The 21,913-nt window shown below is 41.3% G+C and overlaps 1 protein-coding gene across 2 annotated transcripts in view; it reads left to right on the forward strand.

The window, feature by feature from the left end:
* Positions 1–19,229, forward strand: part of LOC124883952 (myelin protein zero-like protein 2) — a 29,777-nt gene extending 10,548 nt beyond the window's left edge. The window contains exons 2-5 of one of the 2 annotated variants that reach the window (XM_047391454.1): positions 13,190–13,359; positions 13,597–13,807; positions 16,195–16,369; positions 18,364–19,229. In XM_047391454.1, the coding sequence (XP_047247410.1) occupies positions 13,190–13,359; positions 13,597–13,807; positions 16,195–16,369; positions 18,364–18,526 (719 nt within the window). In that variant the 3' untranslated portion in view covers positions 18,527–19,229. Of the gene's footprint in view, positions 1–13,189; positions 13,360–13,596; positions 13,808–16,194; positions 17,962–18,363 lie in introns of those variants that run through there. The other variant, XM_047391455.1, reaches the window with a different exon arrangement.
* Positions 19,230–21,913: the final 2,684 nt, after the last annotated feature.

Raw genomic sequence — 21,913 nt, forward strand, 5'->3', positions numbered from 1 at the left:
CAATTATGCCAGTAGGATAGCACTTAGTCTTTTATGACATTTTACAAGCTTGGAGCAAACGGAGAGACGGGTCTTTCACCATTTGCACCGGTTTGTTTTTCTCTCTTCTCTTCAGCTCAGAAGACTGGTTTTCTGTAGGATTTAGATCTGACGACTGTGGTGACCATGGTGGAAGGTCAATTTAGTGTCTGGTGAACCATTTTTGTCTTGATTTGGCAATATATTTTGGATCACCATACTGCTGAAAGACCTAGCAATCACCCATTTCTAGTTAAACCACCTGGTATTTTAACACGTTTATGATTTGAGGCACACTAACGAGGTTCCCAGGCCATTTAAAATAAGAAACAGGCCTACAGCATCAGAGACCCTCCATTTTACATTAAAGTGGTCATAGGGTCCATTTCCACATGTATATATTTCCACATATACCAAAAAGCCTGATCTTAGTCTAATCTGACCAGCGTAGAATAGTAGAATTTAACCCGTCCACAAGTTTATCATGGTGGGACAGAAAAAGATTTTTCCCTTTTATGCCTCCTATGTAGAATACGTCAGATGTCTTTCTAGACTGTCATTCTTAAGGACACAATAATGGTGGCCCCTGTAGTCTTGTTAAAAAAAAAATAATTTGCTTTGGGGATTTTTTTCTCTCTATTGAAATAAAAGGTTGGAGTTTTCAAAAATTTACATTGGGAAATTGCTACTGAAATAAAAGACAATCTTTTTGGTAAAGGCTTTTTACACATCTTTACCAGGGGGGGTGCTATAAATATATATATTGTAATATACTTTAAAATCTGGCCCTGGTTCCACATTTTTAAAAGTCTAATTGACATACAGTACTGTGCAAAGGTTTTAGGCAGGTGTGAAAAAATGCTGTAAACAAAGAATGCTTTCAGAAATATAAATGATAATGGTTTATTTTTTATAAATTTACAAAATGCTGAGTGAGCTAACCCAAACATACAGTCAAAGTCATTAAGAACTATCTTCAGCATAAAGAAGAACAAGACTTACTGGAAGTGATGGTATGGTCCCACAGAGCCCTGATCTCAACATCATGGAGTGTGTCTGGGATTACATGAAGAGACACAAGGATGTGAGAAAGCCTCCATCCACAGAAGATCTGTAGTTAGTTCTCCAAGATGTTTGAAACAACCAACCAGCTGAGTTCCTTCAAAAACTGTGTGCAAATGTACCTAGAAGAATTGATGCTGTTTTGAAAGCAAAGGGTGGTCACACCCAATATTGATTTGATTTACATTTCTCTTTTCACTGCATTTTGTTGATTGATGAAAATAAATGATTCACCCTTCCATTTTTGAATGGAAGGGTGGAAGGGAAGCATTCTTTCTTTACAGCATTTTTTTCACACCTGCCTAAAACTTGTGCACATTACTGTATATACTGTAATATACTTTCAAATCTGGCCCTGGTTCCACATCTTTAAAAGTCTAAATGACATTTATGAACCAATGTTTTTGGAATAAGTCAGACTTTGACCTAATGACTGACAAATAAGACATGACTTGTTACATAAAAGGCATAAATTATCCATACTAAAAACAACGGTTTACTTCTTGCCTGAAAATAACTTGGGGAAAAAACATTAAACTAAATCTTAGTTGTAAGAACGCTGTTTCTCTGAGCTAACATTAATGTTTTTACATTTCTCGTTAGCAAAAGTTGCATTATCCAACTTCTTCCAAGATTTCGCCACCTCCTATCTCAATATCACAATGTGTATTTTATTGCTGTGTCCATCTCAGGGATTCCCTTCCATTACACCACTCAACACTGACCCACTCCCTGAGCTCTGGGTTCTGAAAAAGTGTTACCTGAACCTGCCTTTCTCAGCCCCGTATGAAAGGCAAGCCTTGTCTTAAAACAGAAAGAACCAACCTGGCCTAGTGAAACCTCACACAAAGAGCAGAAGAGACTCTTTGTAAGTGCTCTATGCTCTATGCGTTTTGTCCCGTCTCCTTCAAAACCGGGGTAGCAAAGAGTCTGGTTGTTTCCTGTGTTTCAGAGCCATAATGTTGAGAAGAAAAACACAAAAACAAGCCATTCTAAAAGTAATATAATGGAACTAATTTCCTTATTCAGTAAGTCATGCCAGTTCCTTGGTTTCACTTGCTGTTATTATGTTTCCTTCCTTTTCTTAAAGTCTTGAAGGAAGGTGGTTTTTAGCTGTGGCTGAACACTGTTACTGTGAGCTGTGGAATACTTTTTATGTAAATGACTGCCAGTCACATACAAGAGCAGACTGTATGTATGGATGTATGTACGTGGTAAATCTCTCTGTATTTGTTTTTACTCTTTTGCCTAAACCTATAAGGCGAATAGCTTTGGAAGATTGCTACAGCTACACTGCCTATTTGTATTCCTTGTATTCCTTTTTCATATTGCTGCCACAAACTTTAATTTATTTCAGTGGAATTTTTTGCAACAGTGGTAAATCAGTGGCAATTTAATATGAAATGAAAAGAAAATTATGCATTATTTTCAAGCCCTGTTAACGTCACACCTCTAAATAAAATACGATGTAACCATGTATGTGACCTTAAGAAATCACCTAATTGGTAGAAAAAGTCCACGTTTTTGTCTCAGTATAAATCCAGCTGTTTTGTGACGGCCTGAGTGGTGGAGAACATTATGAACAAACAACATAATGGAGACCAAGAAACACAGCTAACTAGCCTAAGCTATTTTGTGATATCATACCGTAGTTGGGGCGGGACAATGGCCCGAAACTTACCGCCCAATAAATAATGGCATAGTTTAGATCAATGCAAATTAATAGATAAGAATGTCCTAGTCAAAGTTATCTGTTGGACCTCTTGTTTGCTGAGTATTGGACTACCTGCACGTTGTTGGACGTCACTGTGCCTCTCCAATGGCATCGGCCATTTTGTATCCAGGACAGCCTGCTACTACATATCCCGTCGAGCACTGCGACTGATATGACGAGCGTCCCAAGTCTGACGTCACAAGACGCTATATAGGAAGGCCTCCGTTTTGAACACCCCGCCTTCAGCTGGAGATTGTGACCCGATCACCAACATCTGAAGCATCACCTGGAGAAGAGTCCTGAGTGGATTTAATTTATTCTCTCTCGTTGGCCAACGAACAATTCATAACTGAGGTTTCTGGACTAGGAAGGCCAGAAATTTCACTTTGCCGATCGAAGATGGGAGTTTTAACTAAAAACACGGAGTTCGAGGAAACGAACGGCCACTGCGTTTCCTCCCAAGTCAACTTTGATGGCCAGATCGTATTTTTCCTTTTCGCCAAGAAGGCCAAAGGACGAGGACTGACCGCTTTCTTGGAGTTTAACTGCGGACGCGCAGCAACGCTTCAACCCCCCTTTTCCCTCTCACTCGCTGCCCCAGTAGGAAACTTCACCAAGTAAAACCCATCCTTTATTTTTATTTCTTTATTAGAAGGCCTGGGCAGGGTCAGAGGTTGTAGTGCGATGAGAATCGCTAGTTAGAATCTAATGTGTTCTGAATGATATGCGCATGGAACCTTGCTTATTGAACTTTGATGTGCTGTGCTGATGTCTGAAGCTGCTGCGCTCCCAGCTCTGTGCGCGTTTTACCACCTGAGAGCAAGCGCAGGTGCGCTGTGAGACTGGACTGCTGAAATAACCTCATGGTGAAATTCCCCATTTTTCTTTGTCTCCAACTTCACTCCTGGCTAGCTGCTGCCAAAAGTTTTATAACGCTTTGTCTGCTCAGGAGTTGGGGGAGGTTTTATGAGTCGTAATAACTGAGTTACAGTTGGAGCTGCGCCGCCCACTGTCCACTCATCACCACACCCCTTTTCCATATTCTCATTCCTTCTTTTTGCCATAACTGCTGGTTGATTCAATACACACCCACTGCTGTTTGCTTTATTTTTGCTTAGTTAGATGTGTTACCCTTGTTATGTAGAATGTTTCGTGTTGAGTAGGTGAAGATTAATAAATATTCACATAGATAAAAAGAGAGCGTTTTGTGTTCATTGTGTGCAAAAGTGATTCGTCAGTCAAGATAAGTTAAAAGTTCCACACGTTTCGGCAGAAATGGTCGATTAAACAGTGACATCTCTGGCAATAGTTATTAATTATTACGGTGTATTTAACAGTTGTAATTGTCAAAGGCGTTGAGCCACAATTACAACATCAGAAACATCTCTGGTCTCGATTCATAAATGAGGATTTTGGTTAGGAAGTTGATTTTGTCAGGTTATGATTTTTAATTATAATCATTGATCAAGATTAATCAATCAATAATCATAACCCCCGACAAATCTCTAAATACAATTGAGAATATGTGGCAAAACTTGAAAATTGTTGATAAGAGAAATATCCATCAAAACTGACAGAACTTGACTTTTTTGGAATAGGCAAACCCAAATCCCACTTCTCAGATTTGTATTGTAAAAAATATTTTATTTGAAAACCATGCATAATTTTCAAATCTAATTCACAACTATACTCTATTTGTCTTGTTCTATCACATAAAATTGCAGTGAAATACATTGTGGTTTGTGGCTTTGACATGACAAAATGTAACAAAGGTCAAAGGAGATTAATGCTTTTGTAACAAACTTGTTATGTTTCGAGGTTGTTGTGGACCCCAGTTGCAACTGGACCGGGGCAAGAGGAAATGATTTCATGAGATAACTGGGACTTAAATACAAACGAGAAGGGATGGGCTTCATGGAAAATAGGTGAGTGCAATCAACAGAAACCCCAACAGGTGCTGATCATGACATTACCCCTTCCTCAAGGGGAGATACCCCCACGAGTCCATGGAAAAGAAAACAAAAACAGTCCAAACTGGCGGAGGGTTCCTCAGAGGGAGTGCAAGAAAAAAAAAAACTCAACGACTGGAGCTCGAGGGTGGTCCACCTAGACACCTCGATGGAGAACTCGGGGACTGGAGCTCGCGGGGGGTCCACCTCGACCCCCTCGTCAGAGACCTTAGGAACTGGAGCATGAGACGGCAGCAGCAGCTTGAGGCAAGTATCGAGCACTGGTGCTCAGAGACAGTCTGGAGCAAGGCTCTGGTGTTCAGAAGCAGCAAGGAGCAGGGTCTGACCTTGAGATGGTGTTGTCTCTTGGACAGCAAACAAAACATCTCGCTTTAACACCGAGTGAACAGCCAAATGAGCAGGTACGTCCACTGAAAACCCACGCTGGAACTGGGGAGCAGGCTGGCGGCTTCTTATTCTAGCATTCTTGGTACAGAGATGGTGGTGCTCTGGGGAGATGGAGATCTGTCATATTTCAAGGTTCTTGTGGACCCAAGTTGCAACTGGGCTGGAGCATACGCATGATGAGGAATGATTTAATGACAAAAGTGGAGAACTTACAGATACAGGAACACAAGAACCAGAAGACAGGCAACGGAACAGATCCATGGAAGAATTCAGCAATGAGGAAATAGAAACCAGGAACTTGAATGCAAACAAGAAGTGACAGGCTGCATTGAAAACAGGCGAGTGCAATCAACAGGAACACAAACAGGTGTGGATCATGACAGCGCTATACGAGGAGTATGCACTATCTTTGATGGAATAGGAAGCATCTATAAAAAAACTTTTTATGCCTTTGAAAAATTGTAAATTTACTGTTCAGGGGGATGCTAATAAAGGATGCACAATTAAAACATTGTTAAGATTGTTTGTTATTACTTTGACTGCAAGAAAGTGAAAACAAAAGTTCCACACAAGGCAAGTTCCTCCAGTAAAACTAAATGTCTGCATTTTGCTGACCCCTCTTAAAGCCCTCATAAATGCCACCACCAGTACTTAACTACATCTCTAAAATTAGAAGACAGTTTGTTTACAGAAGGCTCTGTCTAAATGAATCTGTCACAGGCACAGATGTTTATTCACTGTTATCTTGTTTTAAAGGTATTAAAAAACTAAATGGGACCCACTTGCAAACACAGTAAGAGTTTGGTTTGCATTGTGTTGACTCTGTAAAATGTCAGACTTGTTTTCAGTCTTTTCTGGACTCCTTGTGCAGAGGTGGCTGGAATCATTCCCCGGAATAGAGGGGGGAACTTGGCTTAACTCTGCTTTGAAAAGAACCAGTTGAGGTGGTTGTGCTATCTGGTAAGGATTCATTCTCAGTGCCTTCCTAGAGAAATCTTTAAGATTATAGCATTATAATTCTGAGTATTTTCTGTTAGCACTGTGTCAACCTATCTGTCGGTGTGAAAAACAAATCTATGCATTCATATGTAAGCATATATGAACCAGTCAAATACTATTTGATTTTCTTCTTATTATTATTCAGAAAGCTTTTCTTTACAGTAATGGGATTACAGCCAAGAAAATCCAATCACACTTTGCTTGATTATTTCACAGTGTATCAAAGTATTTACCCCTTTGGCTTCAGACAGCAGTGAACTGGAGCAGTTGGCACCAAGTAGTGTTGACAGGTGGAATTAAGTACATTAATGGTTCAGCAGGTTCATTGGATTGTAATATATTGTACATATCGATAGAAAATATGGACTAATGCCAAGTCCAATATGTTCTGTGGAGGCAGTGTGTGTGTATGTGTCTGTCAATAATAAGCATCATGAGTTACACACAACAATTGAAGACAATGGTTTGTGACTTTTTCCAAGTATTCCTAGTAGTCCAAACATCTAGGGTTGCTTTGAAGACAAGAATGTACAAATATAAAAACATACACATTCCACACATGTTTGTGTTTGAGATGTAAATCTTAGCTACTCCCATATGGTAGGCTTTTTTTAAATGTAGTTTTACTGTTCCAGTTTTATGCAGTCAGGCTCAATGTGCTGTACACATGGTTCCTATGCTGTCCCAAATAGTCTCAAAAAGTATTGAATTTAATATATTTTCCTGGCCTGGACAAATGTGGAAAAATAAAACTGAGTATAGAAACTATTTGTATTTGCAGAATTTATTTCCTATCCATTATTTAAAAAAATGTCTTTCTCCATGTCTTTTCTTTCTCATTTCCTCAGCCTCATCCTTTCTTTCTGCTTTAACTATGCTCTCCTTCCTTGCTTGTGTTCTTCTGCCTTTGGTTTTTTTTCTGCTCTGCTTTCCTTGTGAAATTGATTCCTTCGTTCCTTCCTTGCATCTGTCCTTCCATAGTTGTTTCTGTCCTTTCTTTCAAGTGTTCTTAATTGTGTTCCTCCTCCCTCACTTCCTCATTCCAGTTGTTCCTCCCTTCCCTACTTGTGCCCCTCCTCCTTTGTGTTCCTGTCATACCTGCTTGTGTTTTGAGTTCTTGAGTGTTTTATTGTACCTGGTCTAGTCCTTTGTTTTCTGTCTCCCTGCAACCCAAGCCCACATCTGTTCTGTGTTTTCCCCTGATTGTCATGTCACATGTGTCATTGGTTTCCCCTGCTGTCCAGTTTTGTATTTAAGGCCGTTTGTTTTCCTTTGTTCCCCGCTGGTTCCTTATGTGTTGTTTTTGTGTGCACGCCTGGTACCCTGTGCATGTCCAGCCATGAGCAATAAAGTGTCGTCTTACCTGCAAACTTCAAGCTTCAGGAGTTCTTTCCTGCATATTGGTCCAACAGAAACTCACATTATGACAGTTCCTAAGCTTCCACTCTTCCTTGTGTCCTTCCTTCCTTGTGTGTGTCCTTTCTTCCTTCCTTCCGTCCTTCCTTCCTTCCTTCCTTCCTTCCATCGTTTTGTTGGTTTTTTGTTTTTTATGTCCTTTCTTTTCTACCATCCTTGTGTTCTTTCTTCTTTTTGACAATTTTTCCTTCAATCCTTTGATGTGTCCTTCCTCCTTCGTTTCCTTAGTGCATCCTGCTTCCCTTCCTTACTTAAGTCCATTATTTGTGCCCTTCCTTATTTCTGTCCTTATTTCCTTCCTTTCATGTGTCCTTTCTTTTTCTATAAATTTTCCTTTTTTACACCCTCGTTTTCCTTCTCTCTCTTATCTTCTTCCTTTCTTCTTTTTGTCTTTCACTCCTCTCTTCCATCATTGGGTCCCTCCCTCCAGTCTTCTTTCTTTTCCTCCCTGTTTGTCTCCCTGTTGCGCAACACCATTCATTTTAATTAGTGGTTACTTTTTCATGAATGGGTAATTTTTTTTTTCTTAAACCTAAGATCTTTCATTCTCTGAGGGCAAAGTTAGATTAAAAAAAAGCTGTGAAAACAGTCTCTGGATACTGGGTGTGGTCAGCTCTGGTCAGGGACAGGATGTATAGTCATAAACAAGTCGGTGACTTAGACAAACAGAAAAAAACAAGAAATACAAAAATAGTATGGGCAGTGGGCAAAAAAAAGTGTAATTATGTTATATCATTCTAAAAGAGCATAAAGGCGCCTTTTTAATCCTTTTATTATACTTTATCTAAAGAAATTATACACATTAACACTTACTGTAAGCTAGGTCTCACAGTGTCTGCTAATGACCTATTAAATAGTGTTAATGTACTTTTAGCTGTTGGGAAAAATGAATAACCAAGCCATTGTACATAGCTTAGAAAGCACTCTCATTCAGCTGATATCAATTTTTCCTTCAAAAACGGCCAATTAACCTTAATCCCTTAATCAACTGAGTTTACGTCAAAGGACAGTAGCAGGATTTTCAATTCATGTGCAGTGACAACGCTTGGTTTAAGATAGGACTCGGAAATTAAGTGTTTTACCTTAAAGTTCTATTTCTAATTGTAGTTGGGGCATGAGGGACAATGCAAACATGATATTTGAAGCAGTTTTGAACTTTACTGCATCACTTTGCTAATCTTGCATGTGCTCTTTAATTTCTAAACAAGGATGTTGAAAATGATGTGTTTAACTTTGGGTTATGCTCTCTTAGGGGCAGATGTTGCAAAGATTAAGCCAATGTTCTCATGAGTAAACAAGCCCTGGCAGCATACTTCGCTGGAACTATCTTAGAGGCTTAATGAGACTTTTGACTATCCAGCTTTCAAATTCATCTAACAGCCATGTCTCCAAGACAAGTAGTTGATCAACTATATTTCATACATTAGTGTTTGAAAGCTGCGACAGAACTACTTTTTTATCTGCTTTGAAATAGTTCTAAATGGCAGAATGTTAGTAATGCTAGTTTGTGTTTTTTATCCACCATTTTACGGCAGCTGGTGACATTTAAAGTGCAGCTGATGTAAAACCATGGACAATATGAAAACAACCGGTACTGGGAGTTGATAAAGTCAGCTATTCTCATACCAATCATTCAAAAAGCTGTAATCTAAACACCTAACCATTATTTGGGATCTGATCAGGACATCCCAGCCATAAACAACCAATATCATGGTGAAGTTAATGGATTTTTTTCATTAAGTTCCATCTTTTTTGCAGCTTACAACTACTACTCTCTTTATTGCAGCAGAGTAAAATCCCTCCTGTGGGCTCATGGTGTAAACAGGTACCTAAGTGTCATGGTTTTAGTCTTAGATGTTAGGGTTATATAAGTCATTTTTATTTAAGAAATGTGATTCACATTTTCTAGTACGATCCAAAGTTCACTTCAAATTGTCTTTCAAATGGCAACACAGTTTTTGTTTACTGGAATTTTGCTTGACTTTGAAACTGTACGAATCCCTTATTCAGATGTTTTATTTGTTATTTCCATAACTACAACCCTTGGGATGGTAATCTTAAAAGGACATGCTTAAATATCTCTACTAACACTGAAGTGTTGAACCTGCTGCAAGATGTCATTAAAACCAAAATGCTGTAATGTCCAGTTCTGAGGTGGAAAATGATACAACATTTTGCAGTTTCCTGACCTTCCTCCACTCCTCTGGGGCTTTATTTCTCTTGGTCAACCTTCACAAAGGCTTACAATATCCTGCAATATCGTTCATGCGATCCTTACTCCGTGTTTTGAACTCATCAACCAGGATTTAGGACACACATGCAGACACACCTGCATGCAAGCTAGAGAGCGAGTCATTACTGGCTGGACTGATAGAGCTGGCACTGATGCTATCTACCTAATGAACATCCTCAATGTAGGTGGTTTAATCCACTGACTTCAGTGCGTCATTACTGATAGTCAGGTAGATGAAAAAACGAGGGAAGGTGGGGCAGAAGGTGCCTGCTTATCAAGGACAGCAAAGGAGATTGAAAGGAAGGAAAGTATTCTTGCAGTTTTTCCAATTTACCTGCATTGCTCCCTTGTTTGACCTACTCCAGGATTTCGTCAGACTCATTTGAAACACATTAGGCTTTCAGAGTTCTCTTTATGAGCCCAGTGTTGAGAGTGTAGCAAGTATCTTTAATGAGGTGAGGGAGCCTGTCTGTCTCTCCCCCCTGTCTACAGAAAACACTGATAAGAAGCTACAAATACAAGAAAGCTAAGCCTCTCTGACGTTTTTCTAGCTTGCTTCTGACTGAATGTTCTAGTTAACTGTTGAGCAAAATCAAAGGTTCAGTGAAGTAAGTAAGTTTTTTGAAGAATGCAGGGATAAAATTATTATTAAGGGCAGATTGGAAGGATAAAATGTGAGAAAGGGCAACGTATGTGTTAGATTTATTAAGGGAACGGGTATTGCTAGAAGAAATAAGTCCAGATTGAACGGTCCAGCTCCTTTGGCATTCTGTTCCAATAGCAACAGATTAAACCACAATAAAAACACAAATGAGAGTGCCTTGAATTATTAGACATCCTTCTTGAACTGCTTCTCAATCTCCTTTACAGCATTCTTTCCTTGAGATTTTGTTGAGTGTATTTCAAGCTAAAAACAGGCTACTTTCCTGTCCAACTATGGTATCTATGAAGGCAAATCATCTTGTTCAGCAGAGCTTCTATATCTAAAGTGGTAGTGACGATGACAAACAAAATCTTGACTACTCGCAGTTGTGCTTTAGGTCTGCAGATGGTTATCTTACTGTTCTCCTGGCATTGGCTTTAATAAGGCTAGACATGCCTTGCACTATACTTCAGAATCAGAATCAGCTTTATTGCCAAGTTCGTACATACAAACAAGGAATTTGCCTCCGGTACACTTTGTTCTTTTGTTCTGTTTTTGCATTACAGAATATACAAATTTACAATTTACAATTTACAATATACACATATCTAATAAAAAAGGTGCATTTGCAACATCTGTATGCTGTTGTTTTGTACTCTATTGAATGTTCATCAGAGAAACAGCCTGGGGGAAGAAACTGTCTCTGTGGTGGCTGGTTTTATTAAACGGTGCTCTGTAGCGGCGGCCTGAAGGTAAAACTCTAAACAGTTTATGTGCAGGGTGTGTGGGGTCGGCAGAGATTTTGGCAGCTCTTTTCTTGGCCCTAGACCTGTCTATGTCCTGGATGGAGGGAAGGTCAGCCCGGATTATTCTCTCTGCAGTCCTGATTATTTGTTGCAGTCTGGACCTGTCCTGTTTTGTGGATGAGCCAAACCACACTGAGATGGATGAAGACAGGACAGACTGAATGATGGCAGTGTAGAAGATGACCAACAGCTCCTGTGGAAGGTTGAACGTCTTGAGTTGCCTCAGGAAGTACAGTCTCTGCTGGGCCTTCTTTCGAACAGTGTCTATGTGTGAAGACCATCTCAGGTCCTCAGAGATGGTGGTTCCTAAGAACCTGAAGTGGTCCAAGGCCGATACAGTGTTGTTGAGGATGGTGAGGGGGGTGTATGGGGGTGGTGTTCTCCGAAAGTCCACCACCATTTCCACAGTCTTGAGAGGGTTCAGTTCAAGGTAGTTCTGACCGCACCAGTGTACCAGCCGATCCACCTGCTGTCTGTATGCAGACTCATCACCGTCCTGGACCAGTCCAATGACAGTGGTGTCATCTGCAAACTTAAGGAGTTTCACGGACGAGTACTTATTGATCTGGATCGGGAGAAGATGCTCCCCCAGTCTCACCTGCTGCTGTTGGTCTGTCAGGAAGCTGTTGATCCACTGACAGGTGGAGGCTGGGACGTTGATCTGTGTGAGCTTCTGGTGGAGGATGTCTGGTATGATGGTGTTGAAGGCCAAGCTGAAGTCTACAAACAGGATCCTGGCGTACGTCCCTGAGTGGTTGAGGTGTTGCAGGATGAAGTGTAGACCTGAGTTAACAGCATCATCTGCCGACCTGTTTGCTCGGTAAGCAAATTGCAGGGGGTCCAGCAGGGGGCCTGTGATGTCTTTCAGGTGCTTCAACACCAGCTGCTCAAAGGATTTCATGACCACAGACGTCAGGGCTACATGCCTGTAGTCATTTAATCCTACGATGGTGGGTTTCTTGGGAACCGGGATGATGGTGGATCGTTTGAGGCAGGAGGGGACCTCACATTTCTCCAGTGACTTGTTGAAGATCCTTGTGAAGATCGGAGCGAGTTGATGTGCACAGGCTTTCAGGCATGATGGGGAGACGTTATCAGGTCCTCCAGCTTTCTATGTTTTCATGCGCTGAAAGAGCCTGTTTACCTCTTCCTCGGAGATCTTTAGTGCAGGCCGAGGATCTGATGGTGGGGGGTTGGTTGCTTTATGGGAGGAATTTGTTCCTGAATGAGATGTAGAGGGGATGATTTGAGGTGTGAATGGCTTCTTGTCATGTCTGCAGTAGAAGCCATTCAGACGGTTGGCCAGGAGACGACTCTGTTCAGGATGAGTGGAGGGGCTCTTGTAGGCAGTCAGGTTTCTCAGACCAGTCCATACAGCCGAAGTGTAACCAGTAGAAAGACTGTTCTTAAGCTTCTCACTGTAGCTTCTCTTAGCTGCTTTGAGTATTTACGGCTCTTCTATTAATAGCTCTGGTGATTTTGACCAGACAGCCCTGACATAAACTTCCCCAGAGCCTTAAGCACACATTCCCAGTGGGCTTTTCAGGAAACAGTTGGTTCTCTGTGATCTCCAGGAGGGGGAGGTGTGATTGTTTAGCCACATATTTCTTGCTGTTTGTTTGCCAGTCAGGACGTCATCAATAAATAAATGTGTTCTGGGGCACTACATGCATAGTGTGTACATGCTACCTGAAATTGTGTTTGGGTAGGAGTGCTATCTCTGGAGTGTTGGGCAAAATTAGTGGCAGTCTCCCTCTTTGCTCTCACTTACAGTTGGTGATTTTTTGCACCAGCAGCAGGTAGACATGGGTAGGGTCAATGGGTGCAGGAGTCGATTAACATATGAGTTCAAATTCATGGTGCATCTGTTGTTTCAAGTTGTTCATGCTGTTTAGCTCTGCATGTAAACCTTTCACCACACATTCCTTTCTGCCTTTCCAGGTGTGCTCAAGGTCAGCGGGATGCGTGTCTACACATCTGGGGATGTTGAGGCAGTCAACGGAACAGATGTTCGTCTGAGGTGCACATTTGAGAGTTCGGCTAAGATCAACCCGAATCTTGTCATCATCTCCTGGACCTTTAGACCCCTTTCAGGAGGCAGAGAGGAGAGGGTGAGTTCATATGTGTGTATGTTTGTTTGTGTGTGTGCAAGAGAAAGAGAGAAAAAATCTCACACCTCCATTGCTGTGTCAAGGTGCATCCACCCCCTCATTCAACTGAGGGAGAAGGTGGTGAGTCATAAGGCCCCCCAAAGCCTGTCATCGCTCCTTGCCTTCTTTCTCTAAAGTAAAATTCTTTCTTACTCAGCAATAGCATAAGTTTTTTCTTAAATTCTTTTTCATTTGTAGGTGTTTCACTACCAGCAACGACCATATCCACCTACTGAGGGCATCTTCAAGAAGCGTATATCTTGGGCTGGTGATATCATGGGGAGTGATGCCTCCATCATAATTCGAGAGGTAAAGTTCACCTATAATGGTACCTATACCTGCCAGGTGACAAATCCACCTGATGTCCATGGTCCAGTTGGGGAGATTCGACTCCGTGTTGTCAAAACAGGTGAGCAGCTGAATTTTTATAAAATTAACACAACACTTAAAAACACATCAAATCTCAATTTGAAAAAAAATCATGCTGGATATTGATACTAATATGGAATGGATATTGTGTTCGAAAGAAAGGATACCACATCATTTGATGAAAATAAAAATGATTAACCCAGAAAGGACTTAATCCAAAGTCACCGAGAAATTTAAGACTGAAAAACCGAGGCGGCAGGCTAGTCAAATTTGCTTGAATGTCACTGCAGCAACTCAAAATGGTACTCAGTAGTTTGTGTGGCCCCCGTGTGCCTGTATGCATAGCTGAAAATGTCGAGGCATGCTCCTTATAAGATGACGGATTGTGTCCTGGGGTATCACCTACCAGATCCTGACCAGGGCATCACTGAACTACTGGATAGTCTGAGGTGCAACCTGGTGGTGTCGGATGGACCTAAACATGGTGTCCCAGAGATGTTCTATTGGTCAGGGGAGCTTGGCGCCAGTCAGTGGTATCAGTTCATTAAACCTCCAAGAAGTACCTGCATTCTCCTGCCACATGAGCAGGGCATTATCATGCACCACGATGAACCCAAGACCCACTTCACCAGTGAAGGGTCTAACAATGGGTCTAAGCATTTCATCCTAATACCTAATGGCATTCAGAGAGCCATATTTATCATGTACAGGTCTATGTGTCCCTATATGAATATGCCTCCCCAGACCAACACTGACCCACCATTAAATCGATTATGCTGAACAATGTTGCTGAGAACCTTTTTTCATCTTTGAAAAGAACAGGGCACCAATGCCAAACCTGCCAATTCTGGTGTTCTCAGGCAAATTCCACTTGACCTCCTCGGTGCTGGGTAGTGAGCACAGGGCCTACTAGAGAACGTCGGGCCCTCAGGCCCCCCTCATGAAGTCTGTTTCTAATGGTTTGGTCAGAGAAATTCAGGCCAGTCGGAGGTGCCTTGTGGTCATTTTGTAGTTCTCTGACAGTGCTCATCCTGTCCTCCTTGCACAAAGGAGCAGATACCGGTCCTGCCGATGTGTTAAGGACCTGCAACGGCCCTATCCAGCTAGAGTAACTGCCTCCTAGAATCTCCTCCATGCACTTAAGACTGTGCTGGGAGACACAACAAACCTTCTGGCCATGGCATACATTGATGTGGCATTCTGGAGGCTTATCTGTCTGTGCAACCTCTGTAGGATCCAGGTATCGCCTCATGCTACCTGTAACGACAATGGCCCTGGTCAAATGCAAAACTACTGAAAAGCATAAAAAAAATAAGGACGGAAAAAATGTTTGTGGCCTCCACCTGAAAAACTATTCCTGTTTTGGGGTCATCTTATTGCTGCCCTTTTAGTGCACCTGTTGTTTATATCAATAACACCAAACAGCTGACACTGATTAACAACCCTCTTTACTACTGAACTGACCAAATCAATATACCTGAAGTTTAACTGACTTCATTTAATACTCTGATTAAGTGTTCCTTTTAATTTTTTGAGCAGTGTAATTCCTAACAGATTTCTTCTTAAATGTTTCAGATAATTAAATTTAAATTATTAAGGGGAAAACATAATCCAAACCACCCTGGCCCTATGTAAAAAAAGCATTAATCCTCCTCCTCCTGCCCTTGTTGCTAAGGTCGTAGAATTTTTTTCAAAATGTCCAAAACAGCTGCAGTAGATTGGAAAGGCACTTTTGATCCAGTGAAAGGAACTCTTAATGCTTCAACATACCAAAACATTTTAGACAAATCTCCTGCTTCCAACATTGTGGAAAGGTTTGGGGATGACCCGTTCCTATTCCAATGTGATTGAGCATCAGGGCACAAAGCAAAATCCGTAAAGACATGGGTGAGCAACTTTGCTCATCATTCTGACATCAAACAAACAGTAAACATTTTGGATGAATTAGAGCAGAGACTTTAAGGTGGGTTTCTCCTCCAACAAAGGCGTCTGACCTCAGAAACTGAAAACTTGCTCCTATGCCTTGTGGAAAGCCTTCCCAGAGGAGTTGAGCTGCTATACCTGTGAAGGGTGGGATGGCTTAATATTAAATTCTATAGATTGAGAACTTGAGATGTCACTTAAGTGTATATGTTTGTGATGGCAGACAACCGAATATATTTAATAATGATGCTCTGTTTTTATATTGAAAAATGCCTTCAGCTGGTAAAGAAATCCACTCCTCTTCCTAATTAGTCTAATCATCTTAATTTCCCTCTTAGTCCTGTCTACACAAGTCTCTTTTAAGCATTACAATGCATAAGAAAAAAATATTTTAAAAGTATTATTTTATGTAATTCAGACTGGACCTTAATACTAATAAATGTAGCATTATTTTTCTTTACCTGCACACCATATAATTTTTATGGTTGTGTTTTTTTGTCACAGCTTCTTTCAGTGAACTTCTCCACCTGGTCCTGGCCATCGGGGGTGGTATCGCCGCTGTGATCTTTTGTCTCGTAATCATCGTGTCCTGCAGGAGATGCAAGAGGAAACACAGACAGAGACAGCTGGAGGGCGGTGAAGAGGTTCCCCGCAAAGAGAGGAAAGACCCCACTGCGTGGTAAGACCAATGAAATGTAGCCGATGAAGAGGGGACTAAGAGAGGAGCAGAGGATTCACACGCTTTCTCTCTTTCTCCATGTGAGACTCTGGGGATCAGGGCATGCTATGCTCCCTTTTGGGGCCAGGGGCTCTTTTCCTGCTTGATGCTTCTCTTTCTTCCATATGCGACTGCAGTCTTTGGATTCCACATTTGGATCAGTAACAGGCAGCTGTTATAAGGCAGAAAGTAATGAAGAATGTGCCTTTAAATAGAAAGCTCTCTAGATGCTGAACTTTAGCCAGATTGTTGCTTAGCCTTTAGGGATTAACTATGTGCCTTTCATTTCTTCAGAACAACATCTGTTTTATCAGTTCATCTTTTCCCGTTTAGCTAAATGGGCCTCCAGCCACATTTCCTGTTTAGAGTAAATGTTTTGATAATGAAGATGCAGAACAATGGTGTATTCCTGCTGTTTACTTCTCTGCTAATGCAATTGAAGCCCCATTTTACGAATGCAGTACATGACACGTGTTTGGTGTATTATTTCAAGAAACAATGGGAACATTGAGCACTCTTCAAGCTTCCAGTGAAAATGTCTTTGATCACTTTATAAAACCCCTACAAAGCTCTAATCATTTTCAGTGGTGGTATGTGGCGGCTGTCTGATTTAACCTCTGAGGTTGGCTTACAGTGGATGTAAAAAGTTTATACACACCCCTGTTTAAATGCCAGGTAAAAACATTTATCATAATAAATGAACTTTTTCTGTATTTGACTTCACATTTATTCTGTACAACTCAACTGAAAAACAAACCAATCCATTTGGGGATAAATATAAAAGACTGAAGACTGAAGAAAAGCTGCTATAAGCTGGTTGCACAAGTGTGCAGATCCTTTATTAACACTTCAACAACTTTTTGATTCAGTTCTATCATTCAGTCTTCCTGGGTGCACACTGCACAGACAGACGGACGGACGGACGGACAGACGGACGGACGGACAGACAGACAAAATGCCATGGCAGAGTACACCAAAAAGAAAACCCGCCATGTGGTAATGACAGCATCATGACTCTGTGAGGTCTCCTGAAGAGGGATGTGGACAATAGCTTAATCTGACAGATTTGGGGAGCCTTTGCTATGCAGAATGCGAAGACATTGCCAAGTCAAACTGAATGCTGAAATTGAATCAAAACATCCTTCAATAAAGTATTAGTTCAAAAGGTCTGCACATAAATGCACCCAAGCTATTGCAGCTTTTCCCCCCTTTTATCCACCCTACAGATTTGCTTTTTTGCCATTTCTATTGAGTGGGATCTATGTCACATTATATGTCAAGAAATTGTTGAAATGGTTCATAATGGTTTAAATTTTGACATCACAAAATCCTGGTATTACAACAGAGGTGTTAATACTTTAATGAGCCACTGACCATTTCTGTTTGAAATCACTACTGAAGTCGAGTTACTGTGTTTTTGCTCGCTACTGTGTTGTTTAGCTGTGATAAAAGCGTGATTGAATAATTATATCTAATTGTAGGCATTTGTTGGAAACAGACAATTTTTTACATTTTTAAATCTTCTACACAAATACAAATGCTTTTATTTCTGACTGAATTGTTTTGTCATTTTTTATGTATCATTTCAAATAGCCAGTTGTCTGTTTCAAACAATGTGCTGTATTTTCTTGGGCACCTGAGGTTGCTCTTCCTGTTTTCTGGGTTTTCAGATCTTTCTGTAAAGGGTGCTTCAACTCTAACCACTGAAAAATGAGTGGCAATCTCCTCACAGACTGGTTTACAACCTTACTCATCAGATATTTAAGGCTTTAAAATACAGTTTACATTCAAAAACATGGAGAAGAAAGGAAATCATTCCAATCCAAATCAGATGCACATGGGTAAAGACACATTATACAAACGTTGCTCAAACCAACCCAATCTGATGCTAACCCTTTGTACCCTGCTCCTGTGTTTGTGTTTACTTGTCTTCGTCTTTTCCTACTTTATCCCAGCCACCCATCAAAGGCTGTCCACCTCTACCTATCAGAGACATCCATTGAGATTGACAGTTCAGATGGCATGATCTCATACCCGAGCACCAGAGACCCAAGCTCTTCAGAGGAGGATGGCGCTGGATCAAATGATGATGATGATTATGGTGATCATTCTGACTGAGAAGGGCCAAATAGAGACAGAAACGCTGACAAGAAGCCAGCAGGAAGCTTGCTGGAGGGATGCTCTAAGGGCACCCTTGGATTGCACTATTCTTCCAAACACAGCCTTGAAAAAGGAAGTGCTGCTGCAGTGAAAGTGAGAAGATTATAAAAATGTGAGGAAAAACAGAGAGTATGAACGTTTTGATGGAGAATATTTTCAGTTTTTGTTCAACTTTTGTGCGGGTTAACATATAAATCCCTTTAGCAAAATCCACAAAAGCAAGTGTTTGCTGTCATACTGAACCATACAAAGTACTTTATATTTCAGGAAGTGCAGTCAGCTGTTGACTGATTTCCAGCTTGATTGGCCCTGACTGGTGACCATACCCTAATGCTAATAGCTCACGATTACAAAAAAGCTCTTTGATGTGGATGCTGTTACTTAGTGAAAGACACAAAGTTGGGTATTTTCAGTATCAGTGAGGTGTTTGAAATGGAGTCAGAGGAAGCACAGATATGTAAGAACCTAATTGAAAGAAAATTCAACCTCTGTCTGTCATGAGACATGCTTGGTTTGGAAATGTTGGCAGCCATTTGGAAATCTCAAAGGTAAGGTATGGATCTAAATTCTCTAGGAGGTGCTCACAGAGATTGCTGTTTGAGTAATGCTAGCCTTGCTCACCATTCTTATCTCTAATAAAAGATAATAAAGCCAGTTCAAATGTGCCTCCATAATCATTTTGTACTTGTTTCAAAATATTGGTGAAACCCTGTTTAACAGACACTCCTCCCTCATACACACAGTGTGACATCACCTCTGCTTCCAATATAAATGATAATGACAGCCTTCTGCATGGAGGCTACAGAAAAAAGAATTTGCTTTTAATTATAGCTCTCAGAGGGAAATCCTTATTAGTTAAAACTGGTATTTAGAGTCCAGAGCTTTACACCAAAAGCAGATTGAAAATTAGACACAAAATTCAGATCTGTCAATATCTAGTTATTTGTAGTTATTCTTCCTTCACAAGTGAGGGAAGAATGAAGCGGGAGATCGACAGATGGATCGGTGTGGCTGCCGCAGTAATGTGGAGGCTTTGCCGGTCCATTGTGGTAAAGAGAGAGCTGAGCCAAAAAGCGAAGCTCTCGATTTACCGGTTGGTCTACGTTCCTACTCTCACTATTGCCATGAACTTTGGGTCATGGCCGAAAGAACGAGATCCTGGATACAAGCGGCTCAAATGAGCTTCCTCCGTAGGGTGGCCGGGCACTCCCTTAGAGATAGGGTGAGGAGCTTGGCCATCTGGGAGGGGCTTGGAGTAGATCCGCTGCTCCTCCACATCGAGCGGAGCCAGTTGAGGTGGCTCGGGCATCTATACTGGATGCCTCCTGGATGCCTTCCTCAGAAGGTGTTCCAGGCACGTCCCACAGGGAGGAGGCCCAGGGGACGACCCAGGACACGCTGGAGGGACTATGTCTCTCGGCTGGCCTGGGAACGCCTTGGGCTCCCCCCAGAGGAGCTGGAGGAGGTGTCTGGGGAGAGGGACGTCTGGGGGTCTCTGCTGAATCTGCTGCCCCCCGCGACCCGGTCCCGGATTAAAGCGGAAGGCGACGAGTACAAGTACGAGTACGAGATGTTTAAAGTCCTAAAGGTTAAAGTCACTAGAAATAACCCAAGAATTGCATCCAAGCCATATGAGAAGCAGAGTACTCCACACCGACTACGCCAAAACAAATTCCTTGTATGTCCAAAAACGTACTTGGCAATAAAGCTTTTCTGATTCTGATTCTGATTCTGATTAAGACCCAACGTGATACTATTTGTCACATCAGATCGTTCTGATTTAACAGAAAGTCTAAAAGTCAAAGACTTAATCAGAGGGCAAGCAACAACATGCACGCACCTGCCCTGAAACTCATGTGGAAGGGTACAGTCAGATCTGAAAACCACTTTCGATTGCAAAACGTCCTTGAGAGATTGTGCTCTCTTCTTTTGCCTGTGAATGCATTCCAACTAAAAAATATGTTAAAATGCCCATTTTTAATCTTTCTATGACAGACTTTGTATTTGTGTGTAATGTGTTTAGATTTATTACAAAAATGATACATTTGTATTTGTAATAGAGCTTTGATATAAAACAAAAACCATGGTTTTCTAATAAAAACATCTTTATATCATTTCCACATTGTCTCAATTTAATTACAACACAAGTCTTCAACTGGATGTCTCATTAACAGATTATCCCAAGAAACTATTTCAAACCACTCATCTATTATGTAATAGAACATTGCAGTTCAGCATGATCCATTTGTATTTTAATTCACTGTATCCATTTGTGTATTTATGACTTGTCTGTCTGCAGAGCTCTTCAAATGTTTACCTGAAAGCATGACTGCAGTGAATATTTGTGTAATGTATTGTGCATTCAATATGCTAACTCCTGCTGCTGTTACTCTTGTCTGGGTTTGATTGGTTGCTGAATGCTGACTGTTCATGACTGAATACGTGGCTCCATTTATTAGTTTGTGTGCTTGTGTTTGTGAGCCTATTTGTGTGTATTGTTCAAAGTCTGCCCCTGTGGGTCCTGCTTTAGTTACTGAATGACAGACCTTGAGCATGAGCAGAATATTACAGACAGAAGAAGGCTTTACTCATGCTCGAGAAAAAGACCAAGAGTGGGCACAAAAAGTCTGTATTTATGCTGAATAAATCATATTTGGCTGTGCTGAACAGATGAAACAACAGTAAACCTGTTGGGTAATGTAGTTTCTACAACAAAAAGCCCCAGCTGCTATCTCTTTGTACACTTTGGCAAATAGCTCAGCAATCATCACTGGTTATGGGATTGAACACACCATTTCTATACAGCTATAGAAACCCTCTCAGACCCTCTCCATGATGAAGCATTGATTCTGTTTTTGTCCCAGTGCACATCAAATATTAATTGCAAATAAAGCAAAAAATGTCCTCCTCTGCAGGGAGAGCATACAATACAGACCCAACCGAGTCTCGCAGCAAAATGTGGACAGGTCACAGCCGGCTGTGCAAGTTTCTGTGTTTGTGCTGTGTTTCTCTCCTCCTACAGGGTGTGACTGGCAGGTGCAGCTGCACAGGTGTTTCTCATTGAGCGTAATTACCAGGGCTTCTTAAGGAGCTGAAACCTGGAGGGAGGCGTCAGATCTCAGCGGTGTGCTTTAAGAAGCGCATCAGGAGAAGAAGGCAGCGGCGGTTTACACGTCCTGAGCGGGCTTAAAACATTATCTGGCGAGTAATAAGTTGATTTTAAAGGTGGTTTTTGCATAATCTGGATTGTGAGTGGATCAAGATGGCTAGTTGTAGTGGGGGGCTTTCGGAAGATGAAAATATGGATATAGGGTGGTCTATGGTAGAAAATAGAAGGGGGGGGGG

The sequence above is a fragment of the Girardinichthys multiradiatus genome, chromosome 18 (assembly GCF_021462225.1).
Source record: "Girardinichthys multiradiatus isolate DD_20200921_A chromosome 18, DD_fGirMul_XY1, whole genome shotgun sequence".
In the NCBI taxonomy this organism is placed as follows: Eukaryota; Metazoa; Chordata; class Actinopteri; order Cyprinodontiformes; family Goodeidae; genus Girardinichthys; species Girardinichthys multiradiatus.